The sequence below is a fragment of the Rhodnius prolixus genome, unplaced genomic scaffold (genome assembly GCF_049639745.1).
Source record: "Rhodnius prolixus isolate KJV_2025 unplaced genomic scaffold, Rpr scaffold_4, whole genome shotgun sequence".
NCBI classification, from domain to species: Eukaryota; Metazoa; Arthropoda; class Insecta; order Hemiptera; family Reduviidae; genus Rhodnius; species Rhodnius prolixus.
Window position 1 is genome coordinate 30,251,081 of NW_027411614.1, and position 15,895 is coordinate 30,266,975.

Below are 15,895 nucleotides of genomic sequence, written 5' to 3' on the forward strand. Positions count from 1 at the left end.
ATATTTCTGTTTAATGATAAGTTTCAAGCAAAAACACTTATTAATTTCGAACGTGATAATTTTAAGATAATGATAAAAGCATAGATGAATAGATAGTGGTTAAGTTGAATTTTATTAAAATAAAGTAAATAAATTGTTTACAGTTTAAGGTTTCTAATTTCAATATAAGCTGAATTAAATATTTCTGCTGACAAAAGGTGAAAATTATGAATGATGTTATCAATACCGTCTATAATTTCCATTTAATTGTACAATTAATTATCTCATAATCACAATCAAAACTTCTTCAGTTCTCGATCAATCTCGAAATGCATGCGTATAATGAAAGCTATAGACGTAGGGCCATGAATTAAGTGTATGATTGGAGTATGAAAAAGAAGAGGAAAAGTTTGTAATTATTAGACATCTTCACAAATTTCTGTTAAAAAAAAAAAAAATTCAACTTACAAAATACTTTACGATCTAGAATTACTTTTATCTGTAAGCACCTACATTCAAAACTTAAATAAATAATAAAATTCTTACATCTAAAAGTTTTTCCAATGTTGCAGGTTCTTTATCCCGTAAATAGAAAAGACAGTTTCGAGGATGGTGTGAATGTAAGCCAAGTTTTTCACAGTAATCTGAAACTTTGCATTTGGAACCCATTAGAAACTGTTTAGCACAGCCAGAGCAGAACTCATATTTGCACTGAGGACAGGTAAGATGCATACAACCTCCTTTTGCCAAAACATATCTGCAAAAAAATTAACCATTTGTGCTCTTCAGTAATAAATGATGATGAAACATGTATACGTGGAAACTACTTATCACTATGGACAATGAAAATCTTTGGAGATGAAATGAATAACTATTATTACAAAGAAGCTTAAGTAGGTAATCGGGGCCACCGTCTTTACACCTACGGGTCTTTACCCGTTATATTTTTAATAACGAAAATCCACGAAAATATGGAACTAGTAAGAAAGAAGGAATGCTTGAAGCCTAGGCAGCAGAGCAACTTAACGGCAATAGACGCAAATGAGAGAGTTGAAATAATTAAAACTATGAATGCCTTCTAAAATTTGACCGAAATGAAGAGTCTGAAATATAAACGTAAAGAATACTACAACAGAACAACTTCTATCCCCCAAAATTTTCTTTCTTTACTTAGAAGACATATTTTTGTTGGGAGGGGGAAGAGATTCAGCTACTTTTTCTGAATAAATAAAAGGACTTTGTCTTTCGTGAAGAATAACTTCAAGGTTGTATTTTTTTTTTAAGTAAATTTTTGAAAGAGAAATTTGTAGAACTGCAAAACGTTCTTACCTATTGTTGCATTTTGGACAAGTTACACCATTTTCGTCCAAATGTCTAGCCAACTGATTTTCAGGATCGTTGAATTCTTTCCACGCAGAATATTCTTGGCACGTCATCTTTTCATGTTCTTTTTCCCACTGAAATGAAAAATTAAAAAATCCACTCAAAAAAAAATTGTTTTCATTCCGTAGTAATTAAAAAATAAATAATAAATTGCTATAAACAGAAATTTTGATCATTTTTCATCTGTCCAGGAACCTAGGACTAAATCTAGCACCTATTTTCCTATGAGTTTACAATTAGTATTACAATTCTGGTAGATATCAACTGCTACACAACAAATGGGTAGTATCCTTCGCGCGGGAACTTGGCTTTCAATTAACTTTATTAAATTCTCGAGCGCAAATACGGGTAATTATAATGGTTCACAATTCTTATATTTACTGTTTATATATGAGCCAGACTTTGTAGTTTACAATTTTTTGGGGAGCACGGTGAAGTGAAACAAACGTGTAAGCTTTACAATGCAAACTTAATCTTAACTGTTCAGGCTTAATTTCATAAACTGAACTTCGCATACATCTTAAACTGCCACTTTCTTTATTCTTAGACTGGTATTTCTATTTCTTGCTGTTTTGTTTTTTATTTTTTCTAAAATAACTGGTATCCGATGCGACGAAATAAAGAAAGCACGCTTTCCTTTTGTCTAAATATCTTTCCTTTTTCGAAGTTGTACATAAACACCTCAGTATAATGGCAGAAACTTTCGGTGAACTAATTTCCTTAATTTCAAACTTAAAGGGCATATTCAATTCTTATTAATATTCTGCAGTTGTCGGTTCCACAAGTATACAAACAAGAAAAATATGGAAAAACAAAAGCTTAATATGTTTTATGATAGTCAAAAATATTTGGTGATAGCACAGTACATCAATCAAGACAAGTTTGTTTCTTGCTTCCTTATGTTTTAAAACACAGTAAGTTTAAAGTATGCACCTACATCTATGAAAACATGTATGCGCTTATAAAGAGAATTATAACAACGGTGTTCAACAGTTTCACCAGATTCGGATCCTAATAACAATTTATTAGCTGAGTATGAGTTTAAAACTGAATTTGTAAATGCATTTTATCTTGTAATATTTCAGACAGTTAACAGTTATATAAAGTTAATTACATTACTCCTATGAGATTTGTATTGTACGTAAAACCGAAAAAACATACTTGTTCTTAAAAGCGCACTATCACAACAAGGTTGAAAACGCCATTTTGGCAAAAATATATTATTAAGGAAACTTACAGGTCGTCCGCATTTGGCGCAAGTGATAGTTTTGCAATCAGGACAAATCAAACGTGTTTGCCGAGGATTCGCAATGTAACCTGATGAACACTGAAAATAATGGTAAAAACTATTAAGCTAGGGTTTTTTTTTTATGTGGGTGGTTAGATAATTTAATTGGAACTTACCTTGACGCACCATTTAAAATTAGGATCTTGCATTAGTGTTCTATCTCTTAGTTTTCTTTGGAATAATTCATGTATTTTTTCTTGAACTACAGCTTTAAGGAAAATATCTAAGTTGCTGAAATAATCCAAAACCTGATCTTCTCCAAGCTTTCCTAATTCAGGTTCTTTACAAAAAGGACAGACACAATCATTGATACTACGTTCGGTTATTTGCAATGTGAAATAGTTTTTTGCACAATCGAAGCAGCAACGATGATCACATTCCAACATAGAAACCATCTATAAATTAGAGTAATTTTTGTTTCTATTATACTACATGAGTGACTGAATGTCAAAAATTAATATTATTTTATATCAATATAAATTTTTTTGTTTTACTTTTTTAATATTTATATTTTACTTGACTTTATTTCTTCTTCGTGACCATTAGTAATTAAATTTTGAGTCTTAACAGTTGATAGGATTTAGTTAATAAATCACAACTCTAATTTTTTGCATGTGAGATTTAATGGGCGGTATATCTGTGGCCCAATTGACAAACTGAACTACTACAGATCGGTTCAAACGAGAGCCAGAATAACGCCAATCCCAAAAATTCGATTTGTATATACTTCACTGACATCTGACCTTAAATTACTCTGGAAAGCTACGACAATTATTACACGTCACGGAGCTCTTGTCCTTCAGTCAAACTTGTTATTATTATTATATGTTATTATTATTTATTTATCTTAGCAAGTTCTTGAAAAAAGACATTACATTACATTGAACTTGCTGAGACTAACTCCTTGTCGGCTTAAGTTGCTGCTGGCCGCCTCGCGACTTACTACGAACTTAATAACAATCTAATATCCAGAATACCTCAAGTGTTACCACTGGGTATCTCGAATTCTCATGAGCATCGCGCCGGTACTATTCTCAACATACATATTTAATGTATGCATTTTACAGATAAATATCAAATAAATAAATTAAAACAAGAGAGATTTCAAAGGCTTTTTAATTATCATCAAATAGGTTAAGATTAGGTTTTAGAAACCCAAAAACTTAGATTTGAGGCTTAGTTCCAAAACGAATGATAAGAAGGGGCACTTTTTTGTGAAGTTACATTATCATTGATTTCAAAACTGAGAACTACACAAGCAGTGTCTACTTCAAAAATAGTTGAAACTCAAATACCATCTTTTCTTGAGTAACACAAGTGTTTTTGGCAAAAAAATTAAAAAAAAAATTCTAGGAATCAGTTAACACAATATTTTCAATGGTTTCGTTTTCTTGCAAAATAAAATTAGAGACTTAAATGGTACGAAATTTAAATTTGAAAGTCTGGACTTTATAATTATACATTTTCTAAATTAATGCTATTTAAACAATAAATAGAATTAACTCCATGTTTCTGTTAATTAAGTAACACTTTTACTGAATTCTTCACATTTCTTTTTCAATTAAAATTTAGTCTATAGAAATTTGTACCTAAATTATAAAAAGTGCTATTTATTGTTCTTAATTATATAGAAAAATTGTATACATTAACCTGCTTTAAAGAGTATTTTCCTGCACACAAAGAACATTCTTGTTGTAAAAATGTTATTGCCTCTTGCAACGAAGTGCATTCTTTAGCAGCAATTATACTTTGTTCTTCTTCAAATTTCATTTCCATTAATAGAACTGCCAATTCTGCCTGATCGTAAGCTTCGACTAAGCCCTCCGCCAAAACCTTTCTAATCTCTCTCTAATTAAAAGATAGTTAATCAACGATAACAGTTAAAAAAAAAAAAATACACATTTATCTAGTAAAAGAATATTACTTACTTCACGTTCCTTCTTATCGCCCAATAATTTCTCTTTTACAGGATCAAATTTATCAATACCTTTTACTTGTGCATTTCTTTTTACAATATTCTGCACTTTCTTCCCTTCATTATTTTGCTCCTGTAAAGATGTTTGGTTGTTTTTCTTAGTTCTAACACTGTTATATTCGTCTATTAGGGTTTCCTCTCGTTGATTTTCTTTTTTAACTTTATCTGATTCTACGGCTTCATAAAAGACATTATCAGAATTTTCTTCGGATTCTGAAGCACAATTACTACTTTCACTTACTTTTTTCTTCCTCAAAGATAATTTTTGTTCTGGATCATTTAAAGATTGTAAATCGACGGAAGCTCTTAAAACAGTTTGAAACAAAGTACTAACAATTCTTTCTACAACATCTTCCTTTGATAGACTTTCTTTTAGCAAATTAATAAGTTCACTACTATTGTTTAGTGTATTTTCCTCAGAATATTGTGTTTTTAAAATTTTATTATCTTTTATATTCTCTTTTTCATTTCCATTTATTTTCAATGTTTCTTTGGTGCTAACTATCAGATCTTCAGAGATTGAACTTACATCTTTTTCAGAATCTGTAAGTAATGAACTTATATCTTTATCAGAATTTCCATCTGATGCATAAGATACCAAATGACTTTTATCTTCATTTATGATTTTATTATATACTACAGTAATTGGAGAGTTAATTGAACTATTTTCTGATATTTCTACAATACCTGATTTACATATTTCATGATGTTGATCGTCTGAAACAACTGACTTTTCTAATATTTCTTCATGAAAAGTTAATTTTGGGTCAACATTAGTAATTATAGTATCACTCTTTGGATCGACAGTATTCTCAACTGAAATTTGGTCTTCTTTGATCAATAATGTGATGGTTTCTTCACTATTTATAACATTTTCAGACCTAGGTTTACTATCTTCTCTAGTATCTGTCAAAACTTCCTCTACTTTTGTAGTTAAGCAGGTTAAGACTTCAACCCCATTTGAGGCGCTAGTATTCACTTTTTCTAACTCTTCTGTAAAGTTTTCTGAACCAAGTTTGGTTTCCTGTAACTTTTTATCTACATCTTCATGAGGTTCTTCCTCAACTTCTTCATTAAAATCCTTCGGAACGGCTTTTAGTGAACTATCTTCTTTAACCTCAATATAAGCTTCACCAACAGTATCAAAAGAATCAGAGGCTTTAGATGTTGATTTCGGTACAGAGGCTGTAAGCGAATCTAACAAATGATCGCCTTTTCTTTCACTAGCAATACTCATATCAGTACCGATCACAGGAATAGGAAATTCATTAATTTCTTTATTTATTGATTCTTCATGATAAGTATGCTTAGGTAGTACAGCTTCTTCAATAACTTCATTCTTAACTACTTCACAATTATTAGAAATCTCATAATCTAAGGTTTCAGAAGTATTATTATTATCTGTTATAATTTCATTTCGAAACACTAAAGTCGGAAGGTTTTCACTTCGATTACCGTTTATGATTAATGTTATTTCTTCTTTAAGAGCAGTTAAATTTCTGTCAATCTCAGATTCCGGTAAATCTAAACTCCCGTATGGAACCTCATTTGAAGAAGGGGCGTTTACATTTACTTTATTAACATGCACCGTGTAATTATCTGATTGTTTCACTTCTATCCTTGGGGAACCTTCAACCTCCATACTGTAAGTTCTTTTTGATGGAAGTTTAATTCGGAATTCAGTAACATTTTCTTCATCTTTACTGCTATTATTAATATCAGTTTCAGTGGAATTTTCAAGTCTAGTTACTTGGTTTTTACTACTCGGTTCTAATTCTTGGGAGTTTATTGATCCTCGCGATTGATTCACTTGTTCACACATTTCTGCACTTTCATCTATAACTTGTCCATCCTCTAAATTTTTAATGTAAGGAAAAACGTCCTCCTCATCAAATTCAGTTTGTTCTTTGTCCTTATCTTCCGATGCTAAGCTTTCATAGGATTCACTACTAGATAATTCATGTTCAACTTCAAGATCCACGTCTACGATATCTTCATCCTCTCTCAACTGAAATGTTTCTCTTAGTGCCTGGATCTGATTTAAAAATTCTTCATTGCTGACAGGTTCGCTTGAAATTTGACTTGAAGACGAATTTATTTCTTCGTTACTTATTTGTTCAACTAAATTATTTGAAATTTGTAAATTTTCGTATTCGTTAATGATATGTTGTGGCTCAATGGCAAAATCTCTTCCAACATTTGAAGCATTGTCTTCATTACTCAAAGAATCCATCAATTCACTCACAGATTCATCAGTTTTATTTTTATTTACATTGAAATTTGATACTTTTAGTGCATCTATTATAAGATTTCTATCAACTAAATTCATTTCAATATTCTTATTTAAATTGACCATACTAGTGCATTTATTGTTTATTTGTAACGAATTATCATTAGCTTCAAAATAACTTTGCAAATATCTGTGAACATCTGAATTTTTCCCAGTTTTATAACTGTTGCTAGCTACACTTTGTCTCCGTTTTAAATTTACACTTATTCTATCATCTGAATCAAGTTTTCCAATTAAATTTAAATGCATCATCGATTGAGATAAATTTGGCTTGTAAATTTGATTTTCAAGCCATTTATGAATGCGATCATTATTAATGTCAGAATTATAAGAACTCACCTCGCGGAATTGCTTACCACCACCCCTGCCCATCCACTCATTATTATCTGTAAAATAAGAAAAATCTTTAACATATCTATTTGATAGAAAAATATCATTAAACAGAAAAATAAAATTTTTTTAGCTGCTTTCTATAATAAAGAATTCACTAAAATAACTTCAGCTCAACCGATTTTCTTCACATTTAGAAATATTATTTTGGAACGAATTTCTTTTGCTATTGACTATACACCACTAAAATCAGACAAAAGTTTACTAAAATTTTCTCACATTTTCTTTAAGTTCGGCATGCTAAATGCACACATGGGTGACTTTGTCGTTTTGTTTAAAATATTTTTGGTGAACAATAATTTAAAGACAGAAGTGACTGACTAGACTGAGCATTATTGGAGGAAGGATTTAAATGCCTAACAGTAAGGTACAGTCCTGAAGCTGTTTAATAGTATAAGCTGGGGGCGATCGCGCACAATGGTGCATAATTATCACAACCAGTACAGTACAGTTCAGTAAGTACAGTGTTAAGTGCTTCTGATCGTTGTGTGAAAATCCAAATCAGAAGAAATTTTTTGTTTTTGTCACTACTGTAGAAAGAGAATGACTCCAGGTATATAAAATGATATGGCCTCCATATTTACGTTTTTTTTCTATAATCAGTTCAACATGCATTATTTGTGAAAGTACCATGTGCTAACTTTGTGAAATCTGCGCTGTCATTGTCATTGGTTTGCGGCGGGCCCCATATTCTCATCAGAAACGGTTTGAGCTGGCTCTTATTTAGTTCTGTATAAGCAGCTTCTACATTTCCATGATGAGATGTCAACATTGTGACTATGTCCTCTCTTGAAAAGTTTCCTCTCGACAGTAATTCTGCGTACTAAAATGAAATTAAGTACACTTCATTAAAATATAATTTCGTTTTAGTCTTTCTAGAAGATGAACTTTGAAAGTGACAAACAGCGATGAGAAAATTACAAAATAAAAAATAAGCTGGATTAAATTATTAAAAAAAAATAACAAAAGTAAAATAAAATAAACAAAATGATATAAATTAAATTCTAACATAACTTTCTATCACTATAATTTACTTAAATTTTCTTGAAACCAGAATTTCCTAAAAGTAACAGTTTTTGATAAAAACTGATAATAAAGTTGAAGTTCAAAGTTAAAGTTTGTTTTTGAAGTTAAAAACAAAAGTAATAGATAAGTTGACCTATCATATGCTAGATTTAAGTCCAAATGAAAACGTAGCCGATTCGTTAGAAAAATTAGAAAACTAGAAAAAACTGTTCTGTAGCTTCGCACTTCTGCAGAACTTACCCAGGTGGTAAGTTTTGTTAGACATTTTGGCAACTTTTTTCTTGAAATCTATCAAATCTAAGAAGTTGCTCTTGTGAACGAGGACGTGCCCTATATTTTAAAGAAGATTTGGGAATTCTATCTTCATAGAAAAAGAGAGAAAAATATCAAAGTTGGATTGGGCAGTTTTTGACGTTTAGCCCCTTAAACAACTGTCCTACCGGACAGTTTTACAAAATAAACTAATAAATCCGTAGTGTGGCAATTTATTCGCTGATTTAATAATTCGGAATTTATATTCGAAATTGATTATTTTTTGTTCCCCGTGGGTTCGTTGGAGATTTCTTTTGTGCTCTTAGGACTGTCTATATTCTTTCTTTTTTTCCTATCTTCATGTAAAGGTAACTTTTAGTTTGTTTTGTAGTCTAATGCATTTTTCGAGTCATGTTCTTGAGATTATCTTAAGAAATTGAAACTAACATATAGAAATTACAATTTTTTATCATAAATAAAAATAGATGTTAAGTAGGTCCTGAGAAACCAAGGAAATCAATTACATCCAAATACACATATTGAAGGGCTAACAAGCGTTTAAATAAAACAGTTAAATTGTATTAAGTGCAGAAAGTGTTTTGGTATTCCCCTAGTTAAGTGGCCAAGAAAAATCAATAAACAAAGACCGTTCTGGACATCACATGAATATTTGCAAAACTTGTAAATAATAAGTTTAATAAGATGAAATATGAAAAAGCACCTCAGCATAATTTAAATGAAAAGGAATAAAAATGTTGACTAATCATTCGTAAATAAACATACCCTAATCATTGGTATAAAATAAAAGAAAAATTAATTTTTATAGTAACTAAAAATTTCAGCGCTATATCCAAAATTCTAACATACCTTTCTTTGCCTCTGGTCAACACATTCTGTCACTGCAGCCCAGACATTACCATCGTGAAGCCTAAGGGCATCTCTTGCTTCTGAGGCTGAGATGGTTCCAACAGTATTTTCTTTCCTTTCATGGCCATAATTAGTGGCTAACGTAACTACGGTGTCTATCATGTTACGCCAATTCTGTTGCAACCATAAAATAGGATCTTCATCTTCACAATGAGTCAAAGCAACGGCCAAATCGTCAGCAGTAAACTGATTTTCTTCAGCATCCTGCAATATTTATGGAAATAAAAACGATTAACAATCTGAAATGTAAACAATGAAAAAATGGTAAGTTATTAAATTATTTGAAATAAAAAAATTGTTAGGCAGAACAAGCTGTAATGTACAAATTTTATTAATTAATCAGTTATAAAATTGTACTAAGTTTGAACAAATTTCAATTTAAAGGGACAAGCTTTTCCTATGTGATATAGTTTTCCAGAAAAATAAGCAGATATATTTTACGAATGCTTACTCTTAATAATTTGACCATTTCCAGACCTTGTGTCACTTGTTTTTGGACCAGAGTGCTAATATAATCTGGTGCTTGTGAGCCAGCTCGTCTAGGATTCTGCAATTCAATAAATAATACTGATAATTTGTTAAATTCATTTCATATTATTTTGTTAGTAATCATTTCTGAAAACCACACCTCAAAAAAAAAAAAAAACAAAGTTAGTAAAATGAACGTATTACGTTCAGACTGTTTTTATTAATAATAGTGTAGTTACAAAAATATAACCTGTAGTATAAAACAAACAAATTTGGATCGACTAAATTGCATCAGCTAATAAGTTGAGATTAAAAAATTTATAAATTCATAATCGTGTTTAAAATATCCAGAAATAAATATTGCTCAACGGAACAATGCATAGAGTAAACATTTGTAGAGTTTAAATTGATTCATATTGCATTAACTCAAAGTAATGACCCTCTGCGAAGTAAGTCCAATTTGTTCAGAAGACTTTCTCTGAGGAGGTGGCGGTTGAGAAATTGGATTGGATGCTACATCGCTTTGGCTAAATCGATCAGGACTTCTACCTTTGGGTGGTGTGACTGGTAAACTCTAAAAATTACAAGAATTCATTAATATTATTAATACATAATTTATATAACAAGTAATTTATGTTTGAAACATTAAGTATTATTTTACAAGATACTGACCTGAGTATCACTGAGTAATGATTGCCTGCTATGTGAACGCTGCGGAGTTTTCCAATCATACTCAGCAAGGGAAGTAGCCCTTTTAAGTTTGTGACCAGTCACATCATATGTCTACAAAATTTATAGAATGAAGAGAAGCTTACAAAAGCTGTGCTAGTGATTAGATTAAATCAAAAAGGATTAAAAATCTTAAGAGTTCCATATTCAATGGGGAGTTTTCTCTTTTACCTGAGTAGAGATGCTTTGGGGAGGCGGAGACGTCCCTTTGGACGACAAATTCCTAATAGGTTCTCTTATTTCTTCAGGTCCTACAACATATTTCATTTCTTGCTCAAAATCAGATAGGCCAATGGTGGATCTTAGTTACGCCTTCGTTTCGGCGTCTTATTGGGTCTTCAACCTCAGCAAATTTGAGTATCTTTAGCAATACACATGCCAAAAACATTTGTCACCAGACAGAATTTCAATTTTTAAGCAAAAATTTCATACAAACGTAAATATTAAAACAAAAAACTCTACAAAAACAAAATTATGTCAAAAAAGGAGAGCAGCAGATTCGTTTCATTTCATAAAATTTATTAAACAGTCCCTCCGGACTTTTGTGGTGGATTTTTGGGACTGAAGAAGCAGGAATTTTTTTTTTTTGTTTAAGCAACTAAAAGAATAAGGTTAGAGAAAAAGTTGTAAATATCAAATATTTTATAATTGCATTCCTTATGTATATAACTTAGTGCCTATCCAGAATGATATTGTCCGCCTCCTACCTCTTATCTTCTTCTTATTAATTGATGAATTAGTAGGTTCTTTTACAGGAGGCTCCTTGACAGTCATCTTATCAACTTGTTGTACTAAATTAAATTCATCTGAGTTAATTGCTTTTGGCTGAACTTTCAGTACTTCCTTTGCTTTATTTGATTTCGGTCTCAGTGTTGTTTTACAACAAACTGCACACACTCTGGTTCCTGGTTCATTTACAAAAGTACAGTGCTCGCAGTCCCATTCTGTTTCCGGTATGGGTCCCAGTTCTCCTTCTTCCAAGTTATCTCCTCCTTCATTCAAACGTTCTTCATTTCCAATAATAGATTCTTTTTTAATATGAATTTCTTTCAAGGAATGTTCCTCTACAGAATCACTTGACGGATCTCCTCGATATTCATAACGATTGTTAATTGGAGAAGAACGACGTCTTCCCGTGTCAGCAAATCTTTCATGACGTTTGCTTTTTTTTTTATACGCAGATGAATCTATATTTTCTTTTCTTGATTGCAATCCATTTACTTCGGATTTCTTTCTTCCACTTAATGATAGAGAATCTTCAAAGTCAGATGCTGCTCGCTGGCTGTTTCTAGAACTTAATTCATCCTGAAAGGATTCTCCTTTGGCAGAATTACTTTCTTCTAACTCATTTTTCCTGTATCTTTCTTCATTTAGTTGGAATCTTCTTCCACTTTGATTAGACATTGTTTCGAAATCATTTCGCCTACCAGATTTATGATTTTCAGCAAAGATTCTTTGTCCTCTACGAGTAAGGGTAGAGCTAAACCTTCGACCATCATGCGACGGAAGTATGTCATCATCTTCATGCCTGTAATTTCTGTTAATTCCTTCCGTTAATGAAGCTCTTCTTGACATCCTTCTATTATCTACAGGTGAGACATTATGAGGTGTTGACTTCGTAGGAGATCGCCATGTTCTTCTCTCTTCTTCTTCTTCCTCTTCATCTTCACTTTCAAAGTCACTCTGTACTGTCGGCCTACTTCTTCTAGATAGAGCCGGTGAAATAACGTTTCTTCTTCGACTACCCCTTGTAGACAATCTATCACCTTCGTCTGAACAGCTGCTTCCTGAGTCTCTTTGTCTGCCCCTAAAGCTGCTCCTCCGAGAACTCCCATGATTGGCCTCTCTTCTCAATGTTGATTGATTTAACCAAGTAGAACTGTGCCAAGCTCCTGGAGGGGGCATACCTCCCCAAGGACCCATAGGAGAATTCCCATGACCCCATTCGTTCCACATTACACCATGATGACAACTTGGGCAATTCAGTTGGGCCATAGAGTGCGCCTATAACCAAACGTTTACATATTTAAATAGGAGATAGTTAGAAATTTGGTGAAAATTCCATACTGTACAAAAGTGGGTCCCTACTATTAAAGCTTTGTTTACTGCAATAAGAAAGAATGTTGATCTCTGATTTTTATCTTAAGTTTGGTTTTTAGCAAACATAAAATGTAATAACCTGCATCATTGGTGAAAATCCTGGTCCATTAAGTGCAGAAAAACTTCCTGATCTGTGACCTTTAATCATATCCCACTCAGACATACCATTTTCCCTGCTAACATGCAACTGAAACAATATTTTATTTTAGTCTATAAAATCTTTCAAACTTGGCTGAAATTATTCAGTTTTAAAAAGTTAAAAATGGTCAAATTTTCTGATCAATATTAAAAAAAAATAAGCTGAATCGATAGAAATCTTTTTAATGCCCTCTAAATAATTATTAAATTTTGGTTTTGGCATCTCTTTTATTGCATTTGACAGGTTTGAAAATATTAAATTAGAAATATTAGTAAATGAGTAATAAAATAGTAAAGATAAAAATCAAATCATAGCTACTAAGATTCCCTACATTTACAATAAAACTGACATCCAACGTATTTCACTAAACCTCACCAAAAGCTCTTCCACAGTTGTGCATTATTATCTAATAAATAGTAAACAAAAATAATTACCGGGTTTATGTGTTCTTGGAAGTTCATCGGCGAGTGGGGAACGGCAATCTGTCGATCTTGTGAAACTGAAAAAATATATTAAGAGACAAATGATAACAACTGAATAAAATCAATAATGTTTACAATTACTTATATAGCTACAATGAGGTGATTTCGGAATGATGGATGTTAGAATAAATAAATGAATCGACAAAATTAGAAAAATATAATCTACAACCATAATAATTAGAAGTAGATCTAGTAAGAAATTGGAGACGAATAATTGTCGGGAATATGTTACTTAAGTATATTGTTTCTTAAGATGATTGTTTTCTTTTTGACATAGAAAAGTTTTGAATAAGACCAATATGAAAAAACAAATTTATTTATGGAACAGGCTCCAGTGTCAGAATAGTGTATTGTTCCTATATAAAATAATAGACCCCCTTCAAGCTACGAATCAATTTTTATTATCATTAGGAATGTCCAACAATATTGATTGTGATGGACAGTAATAAGTAATCTTTCTGTTACTGTTGGATCCTTTGTTGACAGCACTCCTTGGAATTAGTACAAAAAATGCCTGCATTTCAATTCAACTTCATGATCCGAAACATGAGTAGAGTCTAGTTAAGTGTACAGTAAATGCAATGCAATTATATTCTTTAACATTTCTTTGATCTTATGGAAAGTTGAGGGCCTAGCGTTATCTTGTTAGAACAAAACTTGTTTGCGATGGATCAAACTGGTTAAAGCTGGGCGTTGATTAAGTTATTCTTTCCAGTTCTTCACAGCAAAGATCGGAATACAAGGAAAGACCATCAGGATCGAATTCGTAATTATCTGGTGCAAGAATACGCAAGCTTTCTCTTTTAACAACTTGAAACCATCCATTACCAAGATTTCGTAAGCAAATTATCTTCTCATTACCTTCCATTATTCTTTTTTTAAGCGCATACCCTAAGGATTTCTAAGAGAACTTGCGAAGCAACTACTCTCTTTCATCTCCCTCAAAATTTTCCCACAGAAGGAAATGACAGCTACTAGATAGTTTAAATATTACCAGTCCTGCATCAAATGCAAGTTGGGATTGACTGGAAAGCCCTTATAAATCGTATCCTATTATGATGGCCACCATTGAATCTGCCTTTCTTTCCAAGAAGTGTCACTACTATATAATTTTAAGCAATCAATTCTGTGAAGAACGCTGATCATGGATAAATACGCTTTTAATCTCAGGCAGAGCACTGGCAGCTTCAGCCTCTGCATAGCGTCTTTCCGGTAAAGAATTATTAAACAGATATATCGTATCATTTAAGTCATATTAGGTATTCATATTAGTTTTGGCGCATAGATCTAACGACATGATACCTTTGCTGATGACACCCTAAAGCCAGATATCACAGTTTGGATTTAGCACCTCCTGCGCCTCAGGAGCTGACTTGCTCGCTACAGTAAACTTCTATAGACCTACAGCTGTTGGGAGGTAGAGTATCAAGATAAGGTGGAATAATAAGATTGCTGAAGTTTTGAGGACGAAGTAGATGGGCTAAAACCTAATATAACCTCATGCTTGTAAACTTCACCCTTATGTGAATAGCTTTCAAGGGCAAGGAAATTCTTTATGTAGAATTGAAATACCAAATATATGTACAATATATAATGAGAGAGAGAGAGTGAGAGGAGAGAGAGAGAGAGAACAATACTTGTGCCACGGTTGTGTAAGGTTTCCTTTCTAATAATACACCGACCATATCAACACATAAAAATTAATATTTATAAAATATCACATTGGCATAAGCGGAAAGTTGTCAATGTTTCAATCAGAAATTGATAGAAACTAAAATTATAAATAATGCAAAAATAAATTCATAATTTTTTTACTTCTATTGTTTGACTAAAGAATGAATTTACTCACATGGCAAAAGTGGTAGAGGCCTTGCATTCATCATACGCTTGAGACTACCAACGAAACCTACCTTACTTGCCTCCGCCTGAAATAATTTACTATATCGGGTTACTATATAGATTTAATGGATAATTTTATAAAGAAAATTATGAGGTGTGGTTTTTTATTCCCCTTACTTTTATTTCTAAAAATTAATACAAAAATAAATCAGTGTTCAACTAATTTATTAACTAGAAATACTGATTAGCTGTTAACATATTAGAAAACTCTTCTCAACTTCATACCTGATCTAATGGGGCAGTTCTTTGTGCTATAAAACGTTTATTTCTCCTGGGAGGTGGTACTGGAGCTGGAGTTGATTCTCCTTTGGGCGGGAGTGGTGGTCTGTTGAGCTGCCTTCCCACACCTGCTCCATCTACAAGTTCCTACCAAACATAAAAAATTTAGTTGGAATATGATTTTTTAGTTAAAGAAAAAAGAGCAAAAATAAAAATGAAGTGAGAAATTTACAGATTTTTCAGGCCCAAATTTAAAAATATCTTTATTAAAGTTACAGAAAAATAATCTTTCTGAATTGAAATGTTTTATCTCTTATATTATCTCTAGTAAATAGTAGTAAATCGCTTA

At 31.9% G+C, this 15,895-nt stretch overlaps 1 protein-coding gene across 5 annotated transcripts in view; it reads right to left on the reverse strand.

Moving 5' to 3' along the window:
- The window catches only part of LUBEL (Linear Ubiquitin E3 ligase), a 37,331-nt gene that overhangs the window by 8,590 nt on the left and 12,846 nt on the right, over positions 1-15,895 (reverse strand). For all 5 annotated transcript variants that reach the window (XM_074130213.1, XM_074130211.1, XM_074130214.1 and 2 more), the window contains exons 5-21: positions 15,553-15,693; positions 15,278-15,353; positions 13,381-13,445; positions 12,887-12,994; positions 11,415-12,711; positions 10,879-10,958; positions 10,651-10,761; positions 10,418-10,552; positions 9,962-10,057; positions 9,451-9,714; positions 7,936-8,128; positions 4,579-7,301; positions 4,301-4,498; positions 2,767-3,045; positions 2,600-2,689; positions 1,309-1,436; positions 526-736 (exon numbers count right to left, since the gene is read on the reverse strand). In XM_074130213.1, the coding sequence (XP_073986314.1) occupies positions 526-736; positions 1,309-1,436; positions 2,600-2,689; positions 2,767-3,045; positions 4,301-4,498; positions 4,579-7,301; positions 7,936-8,128; positions 9,451-9,714; positions 9,962-10,057; positions 10,418-10,552; positions 10,651-10,761; positions 10,879-10,958; positions 11,415-12,711; positions 12,887-12,994; positions 13,381-13,445; positions 15,278-15,353; positions 15,553-15,693 (6,195 nt within the window). The remainder of the gene's footprint in view (positions 1-525; positions 737-1,308; positions 1,437-2,599; positions 2,690-2,766; positions 3,046-4,300; positions 4,499-4,578; positions 7,302-7,935; positions 8,129-9,450; positions 9,715-9,961; positions 10,058-10,417; positions 10,553-10,650; positions 10,762-10,878; positions 10,959-11,414; positions 12,712-12,886; positions 12,995-13,380; positions 13,446-15,277; positions 15,354-15,552; positions 15,694-15,895) is intronic.